Source organism: Chinchilla lanigera, unplaced genomic scaffold (genome assembly GCF_000276665.1).
Source record: "Chinchilla lanigera isolate Chin_1 unplaced genomic scaffold, ChiLan1.0 scaffold00105, whole genome shotgun sequence".
In the NCBI taxonomy this organism is placed as follows: Eukaryota; Metazoa; Chordata; class Mammalia; order Rodentia; family Chinchillidae; genus Chinchilla; species Chinchilla lanigera.
Window position 1 is genome coordinate 249,473 of NW_004955506.1, and position 22,579 is coordinate 272,051.

Consider the following 22,579-nt stretch of genomic DNA (forward strand, 5'->3'; position numbering starts at 1 on the left):
ATTTTGACAAAGTCTACTTTACCATATTTTCTTTTTAGTTTGGGAATTTAGAACATTCTATTTTATTTTAGAACATTCTGCTTACCTCTAGCTTGCAAACATTTTCTTATGTATTTTCTATTTTAGAACATTCTTGCTTACCTCCAGCTTGCAAACATTTTCTTACATATTTTCCTCTGGAAGTTTTATAGTTCTAGCTTGTTTATTTAGGTCTGCCATCCATTTCCAGATAAACTTGTTCGTAGTGTGAGGTAAGGGTTGAGGTTCACTGTGTGTTTGTGTGTGTATATCTGTTGCTCTAGCACTTTTTACATCTTCTCGTTGACTTGTGTTAGCACTCTGGTTGAAAATCACTTGAGTGCATACCTGAGGGTCAGTTTCTGGATTCTGTCTGTTCCATTAAGCCATACTTCTTTTCTTACATCGCTGCTGTACATTCTGATCCCAGCACTTGTTTATAGTAAGTTTTGATCTCTGTTTTCTTTTGTAGAAATATTTTGGCTGTTTTTCCATTTACCAGTTAAGTAAATCTCTTTTATATTCCAAGAATTCTGAAACATCGTACTTTCATTGGGTATTGACTTTTGTCAGATGCTTTTTCTGTATCCATTAAAATAAAATAATTACATGGCCTTCCTTATTATGACAATATGCTGAATTACAATGGTTGCTTCTCCTTCTTTTCTTTATTAGTATATGTTTCTCCTTTCTCCTATTAGTATATGCTTTCTCCTTCTTTTCTTTATTAGTATATGTTTGCACCATATGATTGTGCTCATCTTGGGGAATTGGAACAGGATAAAGATATCGTACCTTGATTGTTTTATGCCCCCCGCCCCCAAGTCTCCTTCCCATCTCCTCAGAGTCTCCCTCTCTGTTTCCTGGCATTTATTTTGCCCTTTAAATTACTTATATTTTGGACCTCTCGTGTTAGAGAAACCATGTGATATTTAACTTGTATCTGATTTGTTTCACTTAGCATCATGGTCTCAAAATCCAGGCACTTTTCCACAAATGACACAAGTTTATACAATACAGTGATTAATTTTCAAGTGCTAAACCAACTTGAAAGGGGATGAACACCACTTAATTGAGATGTTTGGGCTTTTTAATTGCCAGATCTTATTTGCTAGTGATCTGCCACAGACGTTTCATCTGTAGTCAGACATGGGTCTGTGACTATTGTGGAATATCAGGTTAATACAGTGTCGATTAAATGAGTAAAGAGATGCTCCCCTCTTATTATATGAACAGCTTGTGAGAAATCGGTGTTCTTTCTAACTAATCTTGAATAAAATGCACCAGTAATACTTTTTAATTATTAATTCAAGTTTTTAATAGGTAAAGGGCTGTTTTATTTCTTCTGAGTTGTTTTGTAATTTGTCTCTTTCAAGGTACTTATTTAAGTTGTTATTAGCACATATTTGTTTATAATGTTACTTTACTCCTCTAACATCTGTACTTTCTATAGTGATTTCTTTTATTCTTCCTGTTGATTATTTGTAACTTTTATCTTTTTTGATGGTACAAGCTAGAAGATTGTCACTGTTACTGCATTTTCCAAAGATTGGCTTTTGGTTCCTTGTCTCAGCTGCCCCATCTCCATGTCCTTTCTTCTGTTCAAGCTCGATCTGCTCTTTCTTGCCTAGGCAGAAGCTTGGGTGAGACCGGCTTTTCTAATCTAATCATCTTTTCAAGCTACAATATTTTCTGTAAATATTTTAGCTGCATTCTGTAATTTTGGTATGTTGGTTTTTTTCATTCTTAGTTGAAAGTATTTTCTAATTTTCTTGTGATTTTTCTTTCTCATTGACTCATGGGAAATTTAGAAGTAGGTTGTTTTAATTTCTAAATATTTGAGGATTCTGCAAATTTCTGTTGTTGATTGCTAGCTTAGTTGAGTTGGGTGAGAAACGTGCTCTTTGTGCTGTGGTCCTCTCTGACTTGTGAGGCGCAGTGTGACCCGTCGAGTGCGGCCCTGATGAAGATGCTGCTCTGCCTCTCTGGGCCAGTGTCTTCTCTGCCAGGCCGTTACCAGTCGGGGACTGCGCTAGCCTGTGATCCACCCACAGCATGCTGCTCTTTCTGTTACTTGCCTTGTGAGTGTGGACATGTCACTGTGGGAACTGCCCTCTAGTCAGGAACTTGCCGTTTTCTCCCGAGCCTCCTGGTCTCCGAGAGCAGCCCATGGTCGTCCTGGGCTCCAAAGTCAGCAGCTCCAAGGACCATGCCACTGCCCTGGCCATGCTGGTGGCCTCAGCACTGCAAAGGAAGGCAGAGCTCCGGAGCCACCTGTCCCAAAGCCCAAGACCCACGGCCTTCAGGAGATGGCTCCGGAGCTCTGCTGGCCCTTTGCATCCCACCTGCAGAGCTAGCCCTTAAAGCCCTGCAGGTCTGGCCTAGCCAGCACCATGAACACATGGCCTCCCTCCCTGCCTCCACAGCCCATTGCCTCTGGTCCCTCACAAGTTCTTTTTTGGAAGGCATGAGATGGGGGACAGCATAGGGAGGAGACTCATCTTCAGCAGAGCATGACCTTGTGCCAGCACGTGCGTGTCCGTGCGGGCAGGACACTTGGCGGGCCTGAGGTGGCACCTGCCTCTGCTGGCGCTGGAGGTGACCCTTGTCTCTTTGGGTGTGATCTCTTGCAGCTTTCTCATACTCAGCCCATGGTTGAATTGTTGGAGAATGATGAATCATTTTGCAAGCAGGCAGGAACCTCTGTCCAATATAAGCCACAAATGCAAACCAAGACATAATTTTACAATTTTTAGTAAAATTTAAAAGCAAAAATGTAAGAGGTAAAAGAGGCGGGTGAATTTATTATATTTTAGTGTGTATAGCATACTGTTGTTTCACCCTGTGAAGAAGACTGTCAGCCATTTGATGCTCTCATTTTTTGACCTAAGTCCCCCAGGCCCCATGTGTTTCCCTCAGCCAGGGCCCGCCTCGCTTCCACCTAGCAGCACATGTGGCCAGGGCACCCCTGTGTGGCTGGTGCTTCAAGAGCTACCTCTCCCCATCAGGGAGGTCACGTCGAGCAAATACTGAGGGCCCTTGCCAAAAAGGCCTTGGGAGGTTTTGGCACATAAAAACTGAAAACAGGAAGCTCAGTTTTTGCTTTGTAATAGTTTCCAAAGAACAGTGTGAAATCCATTTGTTTCTGATGGCAAGGAAGGGACGGCGTGTTTGTTGGGACTGGGCTGTGCTGAGCTGGCCTCAGGCAGCCGGACTGGCATTTCCTGTTGGGGTGGGCGTTGGTGTGCAGAGGTCTCGGGCCCTGTGTGGCATTTACCAGTGCACAGAGCCACCTCCTGGGGGTTCTGTGGCCACAGCACATGCTTCCATGTCCCCCCAGGTGGCCGGCACCCCCCTTGTGTAACACAGGCACACACAGGACTCAGGAAGCCACTTCTTTCCCGAGACCATGTGACTATATTCAGGCGTTCCCTTGGTGGTAGCAGAAACTCACAAAGGCATTGCGAAGGCTGTGCTCCTGAACGAGCGCCCTGCCCCCACCCCACACTTGGGGTTCCACATTAACGAAAGCCCCAACACTCAGCCCAGGGATGCGACCTAGACAGCCAGGGGTGGTGCGGCCTCAGTCAGCAGCTCATCCATGTGGTTGCCGTGGGGCACCTTGGTCTGGAGCATTTTGGTTGCTTCCAGTCCAGGGCTGTTGTGCTGAAGCTGCTTTGAACATGCATGCTCAGATTTCATGTGGGCAAGCTTTCAGTGCTCTCAGGTGAATACATATAGGAAGTCCCCAGAGAGGCTAGCACAGGGCTCACAGACCACCAGGGAGGGCCCTGGCTGTGGAAGCTGGGGAAGGCCTGGGACGCTTGATGTGTGACCCCACCATGCCCTAGCTCAGTGTCCTCCCTGCCAATGTCACTTGTTCATGTCCTTTGACACTGTGACCTGCTGCTCAATGCCAGGTTGGTGGCACTGTGCTGTGGCCCATTGGAGACACCGTGCCATCAGCTGAGCAGGGACACATCCAGAGCCAGCACCCACTCCATTCTGTGGCCACAAGTCACCCCTCGTAGCTCTTGGCAGCTGTGGACCCCACACCATGATGGGGCTGCAGGATCCCCACACACCAGTGTGAGGCAGTGAGGTGAGCCCCACCATGGTCAAGGATCAAGACCTTAGTTTGTTCCCCAGTGAAAAAGATCTCTAGATATCCCACTGGTACTTAGAAGTTGAGCAGTATCCTTATGGATCACTTATGGTTAAAGAAATAACAGAGTGAAATTGGAAAATATATTTTCCAGAAAATACTTCGGAGAGAAAATGAAAACAAAATGCTAAGTCTGTGGACTGTGGCAGAGGCCATGGTCAGAAGAGAGCAAGCAGCTCCAGATGCTGCTGCTAGAGAGAGCCGTGTAGCCCTGGCTCCACTCAGAGCTGGGAGGAAGGAACTGAACCCGAAAGAGAGTGCCAGCCAGTGCATCAGAAGCAGATCATAAAGAAGCTGGATGAATCCAAATGCTGGTTTTTGAAAAGGAGATAGAAAATCAGCAGAGCTATAGTGGATCAAGAGAAGGAGAGAGAAGGTCCAGCCTGCTGGTATCAGTAGTGAAGGGGGCCCCACAGCACAGGAAGTATGGCCCCAAAGAGCACCCCCTGCCTCACTGAAAGAGGGGATGCATTCCTTAACAGACAGAGTACTGGAGCTGACTTGAGAAGAAGCAGGGAATCTGAATGAGCCTGGCTCCACCAAAGAAGCTGGATTTGCAGCTAAAAACCCTCCTGAAAACTCTCCAGGCCCTACAGACCTCACTGGACAACTACGTCGAACCCAAGGTAGAAGTGGTGTCCCGCACGGACTGTTTTCAGTGAGAAAGCAGGAGGGAACTCAACCTGGCTCACTGTTTGAGGCTAGCTTTATCCAACTCCAAAACTGAGCAAAATGAGCCAACCGTGATGGCACATGCCTATAATCTCAGCACTCAGGAGGCTGAGGCAGAAGGATTGCTACAAGTTCAAGGCCAGTCTGGGCCACATGGTGAGTTCAAGGCCAGCCTGAACTACAGAGAGGTCCTACCTCAAAAAATACAAGACAAAGCCACAAAAACTGAGCAAAGCCATTATGAGAAAAGAAGGTTAGAGATCAGCGTGAACTTAGACATGAAAGTCATCTATAAAAATATTAGCAGGTTACGGCCAGCAGTATATAGGACAGTGAACAACAGCTTCCCCACCACACAGCTGCAGGGTTCCAAGGGGCAGGTGTGCAGGGTGTCCAAGGCTGGGGAGAGTGTGGCAAAGAACGTGGTCAGAAGCCAGTTTGAACCCCACCTCTCCTCATGGGCCCTTGGCGTCTGGTAGCCCGGCCAGCACCCGCCTCGGCTCCTGGTCTGTGACGTTGGATCAAGCCATGGATTGCTCAGAGCGCCCTGCCTGCGCGGTTCCTACAGAGCTGCCACGTGGCATGCAAAGGGTGGGTTGTCACCTTGGCACATGGCCCTCAGGTTTCCTGAGACATCACCTGGTGGTGCCCACAGGTGCCCAAGCCCCCCTTGGAGAGGCAGTACCTGCCCCAGGAGGCAGTGACAGTTGGGTTTCAGAAGGCACTGGAAGCCCTCAGGGCCTTCTGAAGCTGCCCGTGACACATACTGCTCAGAGCCCCACTCACCTGTTCTCTGTATCCCTGGGTGAGGTGTGGGAGGTGACAGAGATGGTGATGTCCATGCACACTCCTGGAGGACACCTTCTAGCCCACCTGTGCCACATCTGTACTTCCTCACATGCCCCGGGGGGAGCAGGTGCTGCCAGCCCATTCTCTGGAGGGGAACTGAGTCCAGGCTTCATGGAGCATGGGGCTGGCAAGAGCCACAGCAGCAGGTCCTGAGGACAGCAGGGTGTCTGCCCACTGGCACAGGCCAGTGCCCTCCGTGTGCAGAGGAGCAGTGGCACTGCCTAGTGTTTGTGGCTCACATGGCTGTGGAGGAGGTGGAGGTGTGCAGTAGCACAGAGCAGCTCAGCCCACGTCCTGTCCCTGTGTGACATCCCTGTCCCTGTCCCACACACACCCTGCACAGACTCATGCAGGTGGCACTGGGCGGGGTAAGACGCAGCGGTACGCCTGAGCTGATGGCGCTGTCTGTGCACAGTGCCCTTGCCAGCCAGCACCAGGTCGCTTCCTCAGGGACCAGTCACGGTGGCAGCACTGTGAGCCCTGCGCTGACTCCTTTCTTCAGAGTTCCTGCTGAGGGTCAGGGTGCAACTCAGTGGCACAGGGCTTTCCCAGCATTAAAAAGCAAATCCCTGGCCTTTTCTGGACCTTCTGTCCGTCTGTAGCCATTGCAGGGTCATGTGCTGTGCTGTCCCTCTCCTGGTCCTCTCTTCCTTCCACTTCAGTCAGAAAGCCTGGCGTGGTCAGGCCATAGGGTGGGGCTGAAGGGAATACGGAGGCAGGACTGACCTGATGGACTCCACCTGTGCCTACAGGGTACTTGTGCTGGATGGAGCTGAGGAGTCACAGCCCGGGACAAGGAAGACTCACGAGTGAGCACGAGGGTGGGTGCAGTGGTGGCAGGCGGGAGGTGCAGCATGGGGTCAGGCTGGGGTCAGGCTGGGACGGCTCTGAGGCACAGGGCCACCAGCTGTCCTGAGCTCCTGCTGGAATCACTGAATCCCACAGGTGCTGCCGAGCTGTTTGTGCAGCAGCTCTGCCCGGAGAGGAGGAGGGCCTGCCGTCTCCACATCCTTGCCAGCGTTGGTGCTACTGTTTCTGAAAGTGCTTCCCGGGTGTAAGGGACCCACTGTCCACTGATTCTGCTGCTGAGCGCCCTCCTCTGAGCGGGCTGGCCAGTGGCCCTGCTAGGCCGGTTCTGCCTTTACCTCCCACCAGGGTCCCAGGTCAAAATGGGCATTCGTGCAGAGACCCCCACAGCCGTGGCAGTCCCACACCAGGTCCCTGAGCACTGCCATCAGGGGCTGGGCAGCTACATTCCACACCAGGAAGGACACTGGGTTAGCTCAGGGACAGATGAGTCAGGCCCACAAGGTGATAGGAGACAACCAGCAGAGTCCTAAGGCATTCTAAAACCATGCACATGCCATCTCATAGGAAACTGTACTAAACCCTAGGGGTATAACACTAACTGTGTCATCAAGGTGCTTTAGAATATTTCTACTGATGAACTGTTAATTTTAATTTTATGAGTTTTATTATATTAAACAATGAATACTTAACAGGAAAAAACACAAAAATAATTGAGTTTTTAATATTTATTGAGTGTTTATAAAAAAGCATCAAAATTTTCAACCTCAACTGGGTTTTGGTATACAAAGTATAAAAAAGAACATCAGAAGTAAAGTCCTATATGAACTACAGTGAAAATATCATTAGCACTTTACAAAAACATAATCTTTACTTCAATTGTCACACCTAAGGCAGTCTACACACGACAATAGCACATTTCATACACATGCATCACTTACACTGACAGCACATGTGTTTTGCTTTCCTGGCCTTTTTGTAGGACATACTTGACATCTCAGTGGCCTTGCTGTTTTGTCAGAAGGTTCTTTTTATATTATACACTGTGTTGTTACAGGAACATAAAATATCAATAAGATAAATTATTAAATTCTTAATACATGTTGTGCATTTAGAATAGACATCAACATTTTCATATCAGCAGTGTACTTCCTTATGAAACCTAAAAGGTAACATCAGAAATAAATTTCTGTGTGAACTACTGTGAAAATACCGATAGAACTCTACCACAAAAATAAGCTTTGCTTCAACTGTTACACCCGAGGCCATCTTCACACATGACAACTGCATGTTCCATCCACACATTTCACACTGATAGCACACAATGTTTTGTTTTCCTGTACTTTCTTGTACAACACAGTTGACATCTTTTTGGTTTCCTGCTGTCGTAGTGGGTGTGGGTCTTCGTAATGCTGCGCCTCCCTGTTCACCTGTCAGCTCTCCAGTGTGCTCCACAGTTTTTTATGTGTAGTTTCCTGGACAGAAATGTTTTGTTTTTCCTCTGCTGTAAATGATCTCTTACGAGCTCCAGTCCCAATCCTTAAGAAAATTTCTCTGTGATATTTTGAACTTGTTGTTTTCTTTGTAAACTATCAAACTACTTGAGTAAAATACAGCCATTAGCCAATGCTTTGTGTTTCAAGTGACATCATAGTTGCTACATAACTTTCAACATCTACCCCACATTTGGTTTTGTTGTTGAAAGTTTCCATCTTAGGCTTCTGTTTTGTCAAGGTCTCCCTATCAGTACTTCCATCATGGTGCAATGTCAACATCAGCAGTACCAGTTTGCTTTTCTGTGCCATATATGAGGCCAATGTTAGATCTTTTTGAAACCCAAAGATTATACTCTACAGTTCTTTGTTTTGAAATTGCAACATTTCATTTGGAATTTCTGCTTTGTTCCTATATAGATTTCCTGCACTGGTCAACTTGTGCTCTATTAGCAAATATAACATCAGTTGGAAACCAATAAACCAACTGTTTGAATATCACATTTCAATTATTTTGTGAGATGGGAGCAACAAGTCTGTTTCTTACTGTTTATTACATCATTTGGTTTATTACTATACAAATGGCTGAGTTCCAGGATTAATGTCTAAACTGAAAACATAATAAGTGTTCGCATCTACTGGGGCATAAATTTTTATGCTACATTTTGACCCATTGCTTTTCTATAAGTCTTTTACATTCCTGCAATCACCATGAAAAACCAATGCTAAGTAGAGCAGGCCTATGAATGCTTTCAGTTCAGGGAATGAGGTGTCATAATGTATTTTAAAAATGGCTGTTGGTGTATGCAGAATGTTTTGCTTGCATTTCAGCCTTTGTGTATTTCACAGCATCTTGTAGCATTTCATCTGTTATAGTTTCCAACACCGAATGGCAGTGCTGACATTCTGCCCAATACACTTCACCCCTGCCAAGACCTTCACTATATTTTCAGACCTACTTCTAATGTTGGATCATTCCATTTGGCTCTGTGGCCATTTTGCAACATTTCAGCTAGTCAGATATGTACTCACGTTGCTATTTTCTTTGTCATCTGAATCAAGGAGGTCTGCATTCCCTGTGTTTGTATCAGTTGATTCTTGCTCCATTTCACTGTTACAGGAACTTTGGCTCATATGGCGAGTGTCAAAGTTGTCATCATCATCATTATCATCATCACCTACTCACACCACTCTTCTGTTATGAAAGCGTGTTATTGTACCATAACAGGTATCTTCATTGTCCATGCATGAGGAATCTGATGATTTACTTTTGACCTCCACCAAACCTTGCAAATCTAGTTTTTCATGTGTCGTCGTACTGAATTGACCTACTTCTACCAGAAAACTCAAAACTTTTTTTTTTTTAGAAACAAATCCTGGAGTGGTGTGGGTCTACTGGACCCTCTGTGATCCTCAGGTAAACATACACAAAAACTGTTCCACAGAGCATAAGGGTGGGTACAAATCCTGTTTTAGCACTTTTGCACACATACACACTCCCTGCTATTTGTCATACCAAGGGGTAGACACATAGATTGCTTCCTGTATCCCTCAAGGAAAGGTACTGAGGCAAACAGCCAGCTACTATAAAGTACAAATTTATAGTAGAAAAGTAAGGAAGGAGTCCACTGCACCTCCTGCTTATGCTCCTTAGTTAGAAGCACTTAATACTTGAGACTGGCAGGCTTTCGGGTCAGCTACAGCCTGGTCCCATATCCTGGGAAGAGGTGACTGCCTGAGAGATCGGAAGTCACCAGCAAGCTGATCAAATTCTTGGACCCTCCTTACCGCCCAGACTTCGTGTCTCTGTTGCCAGAGAGCCACTGTGGGATTTCTGCCCGTGGCCTGAAGGCAGAACACAGAAGGACGCTGCGCCCTAGCAGAACGGGCGGTGCTGGAGGGCGGTGCTGCCAGCCCTTCTCCGCCAGTCGCTGTGTGTTCAGTGTGCTGCTGCTCAGTGCGTGTCTGCATGTGTACAGCGGTATCTCTGTATCAGGAATGTGTGCACGTGTAGTGTTCTCGTAAGCAGATACCCTCTCCTTGACTTCATTATGCCAGGAAAAATCTTTTAAAATTTAAAATGGGCCAGGTGTGGTGCACACCTGTAATCCCAGCTGCTTGGAAGGCTGAAGCAGAAAGATCACAAATTTAAGTCCAGCCTAGGTAACTTAGCAAGACCTTGTCTCAAATTTTCTAAAAAATGGGGGGGACTGGAGAAGGTAGAGCATTGGTAAAACACCCCTTGGGTCCATCTTCACCACCATAAAAATAATAAAAATAAATCGAGAATGTTACCTTTTTTACAGTTGCGTTTCTTCCCTTTTTGGTGAGTTCTGAGTTTACGCAGGTGGAAGGTGGATGGTCATACAACTGCAGCCTGGCCTGTGTTGTGCGTGCTGTGAAGTCGAGTGTGCAGTGAGGCCTGACCCGGCAGGGGGGTGGGGTGGAGGAGGTGCCACATGGGGCGGCTGCAAAGTGAAGTGTGACAGAACGGGAAAGGCCTGAGACCCGGGCAGGGTGGGACACTGCAGAGCGTCTCTGACGCCTTGGGACCTGCTCAGGGAGTGTTGTGTGGCTGGTCACAGGTACCACAGTAAAGGGCATGGGAAGTCTTCAGGCAGCCGCTCAGGAGCTCAGGGCATGTTGGGGAATGGCTGGTGCCTAGTCCTGTGACTCGAACTGGGCCCGCACAGCTACTGGGGCACAGTCAGGGCCTCTCCTCAGGGTCCCTTTCAACATGCAGGAAATGACCCCTACTCAGAGGCTCTCACACCTTCAGAGTGTAGAGGACCTCCCCGGCCCAGAGGCCTCAGCTGTCACCAGAGGCTCCTGAGAAGGTACACTCCTCAAAGAAGGAGTGCACACCTGGGCGTCCAACACCACGTGTAGACAACACATAAGCCCACAGTGCTCACGTCCCTCGCATCCCTCAAGCTTCCCTTAGCCTGCAGGTCATGGGCTCCGGCGGCCCCCAGGAAAGGCCGTGCGGCGGCGCCCAGGCAGCGTGCAGCTGCTTCTCAGGCCACTGCCTCAAATGGGCAAAGCTGCACCGCCAGCACCTCCCACTGGGCCCAGCCAGCCCACAGCAATGTTAGGCCTGTCACAGGACTGTCCTCTGGCTGATCCAAGGGGCACAGCTCTGATCTGGTCATTTAGAGCCCAGAGGGCTGTGTGGACACGCAGGCGCCAGCAAATGGAACTGCACATATTAGAAAGCAAGAGGTCCTTCCTCAGGACAAGAAGCTCCTGGGAGGAGCGGCTGGAGGTCAGGAAGAACAGGCGTGGGAGGGTCTGCCCAGGGGCCACTCCGTGTCACTCACTCCTGGTCCTGAGGAAGCAGCAGGTGGTACAGGCAGACGCTCCCAGTCCATGCACACCTCACCTCGTGCACTCCTGTGATTTCCTGGAACACAGCAGTTTAGCAGCTCTTTCTCAGGGTGTTCAGTTAAGAGTGCCTGTGGTTTCTTCTGTGTAATGTTCTGTATTTTTTGTCCATGGTCATGTATTACTCTGTAACCAGAAAATATTTTAAGAAAATGAATGAACTCATAAAACATTGTGGAGTTTTTTGTAAACACATCTGCATTGAAGGCAGAAGTATAATTCTGTATTACATAGGTTCTCAGGTATTTTTCCCATAAAAAATATCCCCTCCAGGTGGAACTAGCTTGCATTTTTTGTTTGAGAAGTTAAGTACAGAAAAATACAAAGACAAGACCACAGGGCTGCGGGTTAGCCGGCAGTCAGTGTATGTGCAGTGTTCCTAGTAACATCGTTACTGAGATAAAATTCAGAGGCCATAAAATTCACCCTTGTAAGTATACAATCGCTGTTTTTTAGCATGCTTACAAGGTTGTGCAACCGCCATTGTGGTCTTATTCAAGCCTTTCCATTACCCCAGAAAGAAACTCTGTCCCGTTAGCAGTCATTCCCTCTCCCCAGTTCCTGGCTCCTGGCAAACACTAATCCACATTCTGTCTCTGGAGTTGCCTGTCCAGGACTTTTCACAGAAACGGAATCATGCAGCACACAGCCTGCCTCAACTGGCTGCTTTAAAAATTGGGGCCGGGCTGGTGGCACACGCCTGTATTTACAGCTTATTGAGCTGTAAATACATCCAACTCAGGAGCTGGTTGCAGGAAACCTCACGCTTTAAAACTTGGGGCACAGTTCGTGGCACACTCATATGCCTGAGTGCTGTAATCCCAGCACTCAGGAAGCTGAGGCAGGAGGATCATTGCCAGTTCAGGACCAGCCTGGGCTACAAAGTGAGTTCAAGGCCAGCCTGAACTGCATAGCGAAACCCGCTCTCAAAAAAAGACCCCCCCCAAAAAAGGGTGGTTTCTCTTTTTCTGTGTTGAGCTGTAAATACATCTTGCAATACAAGGGATATGAGGCCCTTGTGCGATGTGTGACTTGTAAGTATTTTCTTCCTTCCTGTGGGTTTTTTCACTTCCTTAATAGTGTCTTTTGAAACAGAACTTGAGTTTTGATTATATCCCATTTGTATGTGTTATCTATACAGTAGTTGCTCATGCTTTTGGAGTCAGTCTAAGAAGCCTTTGCCTAACTTAAGTTCATAACAGTTTATATCTGTGTTTCCTCCTAAAAATGTTACAATTTGAGCTCCTGCATTCAGGCCTTTGGTCCACTACGAGTTCATTTTTTGATGCAGTCTGGGGTAAAGGCCCAACTTCAGCATGTTGTTGACATCATTTGTTGAAAAGACTTTGTTTCCTCCATTGAGTTTTCTTTCTATCCTGGTGGAAGGTCAGTGAATCGTAAACATCTGGATGTGTCTTCAGTCTCTCAGTTCTGATTCTTTTCAAGCTGTAGCCATTCCGATGCCAGTGCCGTGCAGTTCCTCTTGCTTGGAGCTCAGTTTTAGAAACAGGAAGTGTGACTCCAGCTTAGCTCGTTTTCAAGATGGCTTTGGCTATTTGAGATCGTTTGCATTTCCCTTTGAGTGTCAGGATCATTTTTACCATTTTCTGCCCCCCAAAAAGTAGCAGGGATTTTGATAGATTATGTTAACCTATAGATAAATTAGTGTTTTGTCTTAAATGCTGAGTCATCTAGTAAGTCTTGCATTCTTGAATTTACTCTTAAGTGTTTTTTATGCTGTTGTAACTGTATGCTTTTTTAATTTCATTTTTGGATGCTTTTTCCTGTTGTATAGAATCCAGTTCAGTTTTGTATATGGATCTTCATCCCAGAGCTTTGCTGAACTTATGTATTTAGCCTAGATTGTGTGTGTGTGTGTATGTGTGTGTGTGTGTGTGTGTGTGCGCGCCGCGCGCGTACTACTTCCTACTTAGGGGTGATGTCATCTGCAGCTAGAGGTGTTTCACCTCATCCTTTTCAAGCTGGGTACTGTTTCTTTTTTTCTTAGCCAACTGCTGTGCCTAGAAACTCTATTCACAATGCTGACTGGAGGGACCAGAGTGGATGTCCACACCTCATTCCTGCCCTGGAGGCAGCTTCTAGTAGCTCATCTCTGAGCAAATCTTCCGGTGTTGCGTCATGCCTTCTGTTGGGTTAAGGACTCCCCCTTGTCTTCGTAGGCTGTGGTTTTGTCATGAGAGAGTGCTAGACTGTGTCAAATGCTTTACTGCATCTGTTGAGACAACTGACTAGTTTTTGTCCTTTATTCTATTAACATGGAGGATCACCCTGCTTGTTTTTTACATAGTGACCCACTTTTCCTGGAGTAAATCCCACTAGTCATGGCATATGATCCTCTTTCTGTGATGGCTCATTCTGCTAGTATTTTTCACAGATTTTGGCATCTATATTTATAAAGGACACTGGTGTGGCATTTTTTTTGTGATATTTTGCTTGGTTTTTGGATCAAGGTAACACTCTCCTCCAGGAAGCGGTAGGGTGTGTTCTCGGCTTCTGCTCGTTGAAAGAATTTCTGAGGAATGATGTTAGTGCCTCAAACATTCTGCAGAGTCCACCAGGGAAGCTGCCCAGCCTCTTTCAGCTTCTCACTTGCTAGTGATAGTTCGGTTTTTCTCAAGTCATTCTGATGGTTTCTTCTCTCTAGGAATCTGCCCATAAGTTCCTTTGGCTGCCCATGGCTCCGTGCTGCTTTGATCTCAGGTGTGGTTAATTCCCACAACAGGCTGCCCCACCCACCTGTCAGAGGCAGAGGGGCCCAGTCACGCTCAGTGCTCTTTGAGACCAGCCTCTCGGGCACTGGGAGGCAGCTGGGGCTGCCTCCAGGTCCCCCAGTCAGCCGCAGTCAGCTCTAGCCTGTGATGCCCCTGCAGGGTCTTCGAACCTGCACTCACAGGGAAGGGACATGGTGTGCGTTTGTCATTCTAAATGACATGCTGGGGGTGCACCCTGCAGGCTGTTGTATGCCACCCCCCTCCTGCTGACACTGCCGGTCCCTCTGCTTCCAGGTGTTCACCTCGCACGGCCCCACCGTGATCATGCCCACCTGGTTCTGTTCCCGGGCCTGGTTCTCCCACGTGGGCCTGTTTGACGAGGGAGGGCAGGTAAGTACCATGAGGGCTGGGCTCCTGTCCTTCTCCGTGTGCTGCGGCTCTGCCTATAGAGACTCTGGCTGGCCTCCCTGCTCAGGAGCTGGTTGCAGGAAACCTCACCCTGCTATAACCTGCTTGGGGAAGCACAGGACCTGGGAGGTGTCAGCCAGGCCGTCTCTGGGGCAGCCCAGGAAGACAAAGAGCCCTGTTCCCCTCAAGGAATACCAGTGCTCCCTGGCATCTCCACCTGCCCGTGGGGAGGAGGTCCCCCTGGGTTGGCATCACCTGCGGGGAGCTGGGCCTTCGCCTGGGAGGTGACCATTGTCCCGCGCCCACGAGCCTCCCCTGCCATCTGAGCTGAGCACTGGTCTCCAGCCCTCCTTCAGGACCCATCCGCCTGCTCTAGTCCAGTTTTCCACTCAGTTATTAAATTTCCCATTCCCCGCCCCCAACTGTGGAGGGAGATGGAGCTTGGAGGGCTTTGCACCGGGTTTTCTCCACCGCACAACATGGGGCTCTGCTGTGCTGTGGGGAGAGTGGAGCTTCCCTCCAGGGAGCGAGGGAGTGTTGACCCTGCTCTTCCTGACCAGCCCGGCAGTCCTCAGCCAAGGCCCTGTACGCGGTCTCAGGTCCCGTTCCTGACTCAATGTCGCCCCCTGCTGCTGCCATGAGGTCATGCAGCCTCATCCTGATGCTGTCCGAGCTTTCCTTGGCTCTGACCACCAGGTGCCCTTGCCTCCAGAGGCCGCTGTTCCTGCTCACCACCGCCCTGCCTGCCCCAGCACGTGCACCTCACCTGGGGTCTCAGGCAAAGGCAGGGTGCAGCCTCCCCTCTGCCCTGCCTCTCCGGCCCAATACAGGTTCATTTCCCCTCCACCGGGAGCAGAGGCCTTCTCGGACTGGGGCCAACCTCACCCTATGCTCCCCGGACCCTCTCAATGGGCTCCTTTGCAGCAGAAGCCCTTGCGTGAGTGGTGCACACAGCACCCCCACAGCAGCTTCTCTCCTCGTGCAGGGAGTGCCGGAGGACCTGCTTTTCTTCTACGAGCACCTCAGGAAAGGCGGCGGGGTGGTGCGGGTGGACCAGAGCCTGCTGCTGTACCGCTACCATCTACATGCAGCCACACACTCTGTCCTCGAGTAAGTGGGCCGGTCAAGCAGGGCGTACACAGGGCATCCCGGAAGGCGCAGGGTGCAGTGTGGGTGGTGCAGGCTCAGGACTGGCGTCAGGATTAACTGTGAGGGGTGGGAAGGCCATGATGGGGATGCCTCCTTCCCAGGGAGTGGGTGCCAGAGGCAGTGGCAGAGCCATTTTCTCCCCTGGGACACCTCAGCAAAGACTGGGCACCCTCTACGTGTGTATCTTCTGTGTGTGCTTCCTCTGTATATACCCTGTGTGTGTGCCCTCCACATGTGCACTCTCCACATGCAGACCTTGTATCCTCTTGGCATTGCACCATCGGCACTGAGAACCGCAAAGCAGGCAAAACTCACTTGAGCAGTAGAGGAGGGGCAGTGAGGGCTCAGACACGGCACTGTCCTGGCATCAAACTAGCCCGAGGAGACGAGGGAGTAGCCGGCCCCCAGCGCTGAGGAGCCAGGTGGAGAGGGCCCTGGCAAAGTGTCCAGAAGCCGGAGTATGGCATGGAGGATGGGACAGACATCTGGAAGCATGTGCAGCGTTCCCAGAGTTGGCCAAGTGGCACAGGGGAAGCAGCACCTGGGCTCCATGGGCCTCCAGTACCCATAGAAACATCCTTTACCCACACCCATGTCTTGCTCAAGACTGTAGCTTCAGAGCAGACCTTCAGCTCATCGCTGTGAGCCATCACTTTTGTTCTTTTCATAACAACTGCACATTTCCATGAGCAGAGCAGGATGTCCTAGAACACGACCAAGGTGAAACTGTCCTTTTTACTCTGTTTTGATTCTCAGTACACACTAATTGCCCTGAGTCCAGGCTAGAAGGTTCTGGATTTGTTCAGAGGTGTGGTCATTTCCATGTGAGTGCCAGCCATGTCTCACATTCCAGCGCCAGCCCCTGTCCTCCCCTGGATGACTCTGGTGACAGGGTAGGAGTTAGCCGCCAGCATGGCGGCAGCATGGCGCAGTGCTCCCGCAAGCATGGTGGCTCCATCTGTTCAGGCCCAGGAAACCACCTGCAGCTCTGTAGCTCCTAGACAGTCTTCTCAGCCACCGGACCAGTGACATCACACAGCCACCAGGGCAAGGCGGGGACATGTGCTTGTCTCCTTCCGAGCTGTGACCCGGTGTGCAGCTCGCCCCACAGCCCTGGACTGGCCTGAGCACATGGTGTTGTCACAAAACAGACTGCCAAGGCACCGGCCACGTCCTGCTAGGTGGGAAGACAGGGTTTCTAAGCAGCTTGCTCCATCTCACCCCCGCAAGTGTCCACAGCCCCTCTGCAGACGTGCATTATCAATTCTGAAATCCCCGTGGAAATGTGGAAGACGAAGAATGGCCTACATCATCATGAAAAAACAAAACTAATGGCTCACAGCAATGAGCTGAAGGTTTGCTGTGAAACTACAGCAGAAGACATTTGAAGTAGCCACCGAATGGCAGAATGGAGAACCCAGAAATGGGAGGCCATGCACCGGAGGTGGGTATTCTCACTGACGGACCTGGATGTCCTTCAGGTCAGAGGGCAACTCTAAACTCCTGTCTCACCAGACAGAAGAGTGAAGTCAGGGAGGACCTTTGAGGTAAAGGCAGTGTCATGGTTAATGTCTGTGTGTCCCCTCCAAAGCCTCATGCGACCACGGGCAGGCTTTTAGAGTTTGATTATTATGGGTATGAGAGCTACACCCGCCCTGGGGTGGATAATTTGCATATGTAAGGGAGAGGAAAAGGGTGCTTGAGGACATTCCTCGGCCATTCCGCCCTGGTGTGTCTTGTTGCTTAGCTGTGTTCTGCCGCCTGAGCTGTTGCCGTGTGCCACTCTGCCTTATAATCTGCCAAGTACGGACTGATACTTCCACGAACTGTAAGCGAAATAAACCTTTCCTTCCTTAATTTTGGGCATCAGGTATTTTGTCCCAGCAGCGAGAAAAAAGTAACCAAGACAGGCAGCCAGAACTACGAAGAGCTAGAGAAATCATCAGAGGAGCTCGGGCCCAGTGGACACCGTCTTGGAGGACGTCAGTCCCTCACCACTGAAAAAGCTGGACTTCATCAAAATTAAGGCTTTTGCTTATAAAAGACACTGGCTGCAGATATAGCTCAGTGGTAGAAGGTGTGCCTAGCACAGGGACCTGGGTTTGATCCCCAAGACTGCTGAAACAAGCTAGTACTAAGCCAGAAGTCCCCAGTCCAGCCACTGGGGACGCAGAGAGGAAGCTGAGGCGGGAGGATTGCTTGAGCCCAGGCACCCAAAGGGCCAGCTCGAGCAACACAGTGAGACTTTCTGCTCTTAAACATTAAACAGATGCCATTAGGAAAATAGACAAACCACACACCAGGAGAGGATGATCCATGTATTTAGCAAAAGACTAGTATGAGAATGTACTGTATACAGAACTCCTACAACCTAGCAATATAGTCCTGTGAAATACTTGGATGGATGTGGCGGTGCGCAGAGCAGAATGTGGTCCCTGAGCACAGGAAAATGCGTGTCATTAAGGCCAGAGCAGTGCACACGGAAACCTCAACACACCACGGCTGGGAAGAACCAGCACCTCAGAGTTGCAAGTGTGACAGCAGGTGGGACACCGTGATGGGGTAGGATGTGGCTGCAGGGCGGACACGCCTTTTCGGGGGCTCCCTGGCTTGATTTTATTATCAAATCAATGTTGACCTCATGACCAGCAGTCCACTCCAGCACATCGTCCCTCAGCCTCTCCCTGTGAGGAGCCAGGGCCAGGCGTGGCTCGGCTCAGCACTCACTCAGCTGTGGGCAGGGTCCTGGGTTCATCCTGCACCACACCGTGTGCATATACACGCACATGCCCGGCCCTGCGTCTCGGGTTAGTGCTAAGTCCTGCTATGACGAAGGCTGACCCCCAAGACAGGGTGGACGTGAATGAAACGTGGCTGCAGTAGCACCGCCACCAGGCACAGAGCAGCCTGTGCGCTCAGTGCACTTAGCGCAGAGCCAGAGCCGGGGGACACGCCGGGCCGGGCTCTTAGTGCAGACGCGCGGGCACACGGTGTGTGTCGTGTGGAACCCGGGGGCACTGCAACCCACACCTTCACACGTGTAATTTATGTCTTAATTAAAATGCTGACACATCTGAGGACTGCTTTTCCGTCCGTAGATGTGCTGGAAGTGTGGGTGATAAAATGAGTAGGGTGGCTGGTCCTCCAGCCCCTCTGCCACCACCCAGCAGATGCAAGTGTGTGCCTTCCACGCTGTCAGTGGGTCTACGCGGGGCGGGGGTAGCGGGGGCGTTGAGAGGGTGTGTGACGGCAGCCAGCTCCCCCACAAGCCAGCTGGGGGCACCAGGCTCAGGCCCACACTTGCCTGCCCTGCCACAGGAAGTGGCCTCTGCAGAGCCCTGCTCTGTTTCTGTTTCTGCAGAGTAAGGCTTTGCCACCCACAACCCAAAATATGTGAGCTCATGTGAGTTTCTGGGCTGGATTAAGGTCTTTGTGCTGTGAATAGCAGCACCGCACAGGTGATGAGCTGTAATTACGGCCACAGGCTTGGGAAGCCGTGTGCTCTCCCAGGTTCTGTCGGAAGTCCTCCACTGAGGACACAGTTCTCCCTTTTACATGGAGAGCACTCTGCTCTCCTCCTGTGGTTCAGCACACTGTATGACACTTGAGACATGCAGAGGTGTGAAGGATGCCTAGTGCCCGGCTGCCACTCCAGCCCCAAGCCCAGCCAGGTGGCCTCGGTGGGAAGAGTGCAAGGGAGACTCTGGTGCTGTCCACATACAGATGTGATCACCACACCTGTTTCTAGATCATGTCTACCCAGTACACTGCATCTGCAGGCCAGAAATGACGTAAAGAGTGAGGCAACGAAGGGCAGCCCAGGCAGTCTGGTCCAGCCAGGTGGGCGGCCCAGCAGGTCTGACCCTGGACAGCAGCCTTCCCCTGCCCACACCCAGGCAGACATATCTGTTCTTCCCACTCAGGTTAGAGCCACCATCCTGCTGAGTCACATGTGTGGGTGGGATGAGGAGCAGGGACGGGGAGCTTTTTAGCGCCCAAACTGCACCCAAAACCTACTTGTTTATTGCAAGGTGCCTGCAGTGCAATCACACCTGAACACTGAGGTTTTTAGTTAAGAAAAACGCAGTTCCAGAGCCTTCAATGGTCCGAATAGCCCACTGCAGCACGAGTGCCCTGGGTTCACCTCCAAAGGCAGGTCAGGACTTGACCCCCAAGGGGATGCCCTGTGCGCCCCCACTCACCACCCTGTGGGGAATCCCCAGAGTTCCCTGCAGGAGCTGTCCTTGCACACGGGACACGTGAAGACAGGTGGCCTCCAGACAAGTTCGAGGACCCAGTGGCCCCTGTCCCAACCCCACGTGGGCTGCCCCGGGACTGGGTCCTAGCCCCAGTTGGGATGTGGTGCCAGCCAGCGCAGGTCCTCGTGTCCACTTTCAATGCCCAGCCAGGGGCATATGTGCTATATGCGTCCTCAGGCTTCCAGGCTGGGCCTGGAGCCCAACAACCGCTGGTCGGGACCCCTGAGCGGCACATCCTGCTTTTGCCACAACCTGGGGCATCTCTGCACAGGGAAGGGGGATGTGCCTGGCAGGTCCACTGCTGTGCAAAGGGGGCCCCTGCTGGTCACGACTGAGTGATGACGCTGTTGCTCTGGGGAACATGTCTTCCAGTCCTGGGGGGTTGTTGCTGTGCATGCAGGGCCACACCCTAGGCAGCTCTGTGTGGGCTGAGGTGTGCTGTTGGTCTCCTGGGAAAGAGGTGCTAGCTGTTGGCTCCAGAGGGGTGGCACCTACAGATCCCCTCCCAGATTACCCATCTGGTACAACTAATGAAATGGAAAAGGGTGGGGGGGCAGAAAATGCCAGGCAGGCCACACCTGCTCCAAAGTGAAGCACTGAGAACTGCCAGGCAGTTGTGTCTAGGTCCTCCTAGGCCCTGTGATGCGAGGATACTGCCTTGGGCAGGGCCCTGGGGACCTGAAGGAGATGGGGCAGGGAGAGAGACACAAGGGTCCAGCCCAGGGAGCTCAGGTCACAGCCCCGGCAGAGGGCGTGTCTGCTGCTGCCCCGAGCAGAGATCCCATGAGTCCGCTTGGAGCCGGCGACTGACCCTTCCTTTGCGCTGACCGCACTGAGGTGAGGATGCCTCCCCTGAAGCGTCCAGCCCATCCCTCAGCCCTGCATCTAGCCGGGGCCCAGGGAGTGGGGTCTCCGGGTCTCCAGAGTCAGGTTAAGGATGGAGCATCAGGGCTGTGCGCAGCTGGGGCCCTCATGATGGGCTGTGAGAGCAGGCAAGGCTGTGGCACCCACAGCGCCTGGCTACTGGCTACTGAGAGCACCTCCCCACTGCAGGACAACCATCTGGACCCACCGCGTGCGCTTCCTAGAGGAGCGAGCCCTGCCCTACTGGGCGGCCTTCACCATCTGGAATGCAGGCAAGCAGGGCCGCAGGCTGTACCGCAGCCTGACCGCTGCCAGCCAGCGCAAGGTAGGTGTCTCCTCCAGGCCCTGTCGGCCCCCACCGGCCCCTGACCCAGCCCTGCAGGCCCCATCTATCCATCCCCCCGACCTCCTCTGTGCCCTGCCCCCAGGTGGTCGCCTTCTGCGATGTTGACGAGAACAAGATTAAGAAAGGCTTCTACTGCCATGAGGATGCCCAGGTATGCTGGTTGAGGCGGGGTGGGGCAGAGCCCCAGCTCCTGGCCTCCCCAATCCCCCGGCCCTTTCCTTGGGGAAGGACCCTGTTTTCCAGCCCCATGAGCCAGGCTGGGAGCAGCGGGGAGCCCTCTTCTCAAAAATCCCAGGTGACCGATGTAGCTGGTGCTATCCCTTCCAGGAAAGGCCCAAACCACGGGTTCCCATCCTGCACTTCCGGACCGCCCAGCCACCCTTTGTCATCTGTGTGAAGTTGGTGAGTCACTCTACAGCCAAAGTCCAGGCACAGATGGCCACACAACGGCACTGACGCCTGGGACAGAACCACAGGCATGGGGACATGGTCGTGATCATCCAGCCCTTGTTTTGAGTAAACTCTCTAAGCGGGCTCTTGCCTGGGTCCATGGCAGTGCCCTGGGCCGCGGTTGCTGCCTGGGTGGCAAGAGGCAGAGGCCCCGCAGTGCCCCCAGAGCAGCACTGCAGACCAAAGCTCACAGAAGCTTGCAAGCACCAGGCCCAGCAGGGTCAGGACCCTGCTGCTCCTCCTGCAGTGTCACCCAGGTCCTCAGCACACAGAACCACCATGAACTGTTCTCATAATAGAGCTTCTAGAAGTCCTGCTGTGGGGCCCAAGCAGGGGTGAGGGGGTCCTGTGGCCACCACCCCACTATGGGGTCCATGTTCCCCGGGGTTGGCATTTGGAAGCCCAAGGTCACACCTCCTGCCCCACTGCAGCATGGGGTTCCCTGGGGCAGCCATTGCCAACCTTGTGGAGGCAGGGTAGGCCGGGTCACCACAGCCTGCTAATCAGCACTGGGGGGCTGGTATCTCCCGTGGAGACCCACAGGGCCGTGTCCCAGTGCCTCCCCCTCTGGCCCTGCTCCTGCAGGAGTTCACCGTGAGCCCCAGTGGTAGACACAGGTGCACCCCACACCCCAGCCCCACTGGAGGGCCTGCAAAACACCAGAGCGCAGGAGCCAGATTGAGCCAGACTTGCTGCTTCCCTGCAGGACCTCACAGGGGGGGAGTTCGAGGACAACCTGCGGTCACTGCAGCTGCGTGAAGGCCAGGACTTCCTTCACTTCAGCTGAGCTCCGTGGACTCTTGGCAGCACCTTCTCAGGCCACTGCACAGCAGCTGTGACTCAAGCCTGTCCTGCAGGAGTGACTCCAGGGCTCCGTCCCCAGCATCCCTTGAGATGCCCTCGGGCGTGGCTCCCAGGTCTTACTCATGCTTGAGTATTTTGTACTTTGCAACATAAACTTTAAACCATTTGATCTAAAGGAA

General features: G+C 51.3%; 1 protein-coding gene across 4 annotated transcripts in view; it reads left to right on the plus strand.

Annotated features, from left to right (window-relative positions):
* Positions 1-22,579, plus strand: part of B3gntl1 (UDP-GlcNAc:betaGal beta-1,3-N-acetylglucosaminyltransferase-like 1) — a 106,669-nt gene extending 84,090 nt beyond the window's left edge. For all 4 annotated transcript variants that reach the window (XM_005407178.2, XM_013506005.1, XM_013506006.1 and 1 more), the window contains 6 exons: positions 14,415-14,510; positions 15,514-15,638; positions 20,990-21,125; positions 21,229-21,297; positions 21,474-21,548; positions 22,303-22,579. In XM_005407178.2, the coding sequence (XP_005407235.1) occupies positions 14,415-14,510; positions 15,514-15,638; positions 20,990-21,125; positions 21,229-21,297; positions 21,474-21,548; positions 22,303-22,383 (582 nt within the window). In that variant the 3' untranslated portion in view covers positions 22,384-22,579. The remainder of the gene's footprint in view (positions 1-14,414; positions 14,511-15,513; positions 15,639-20,989; positions 21,126-21,228; positions 21,298-21,473; positions 21,549-22,302) is intronic.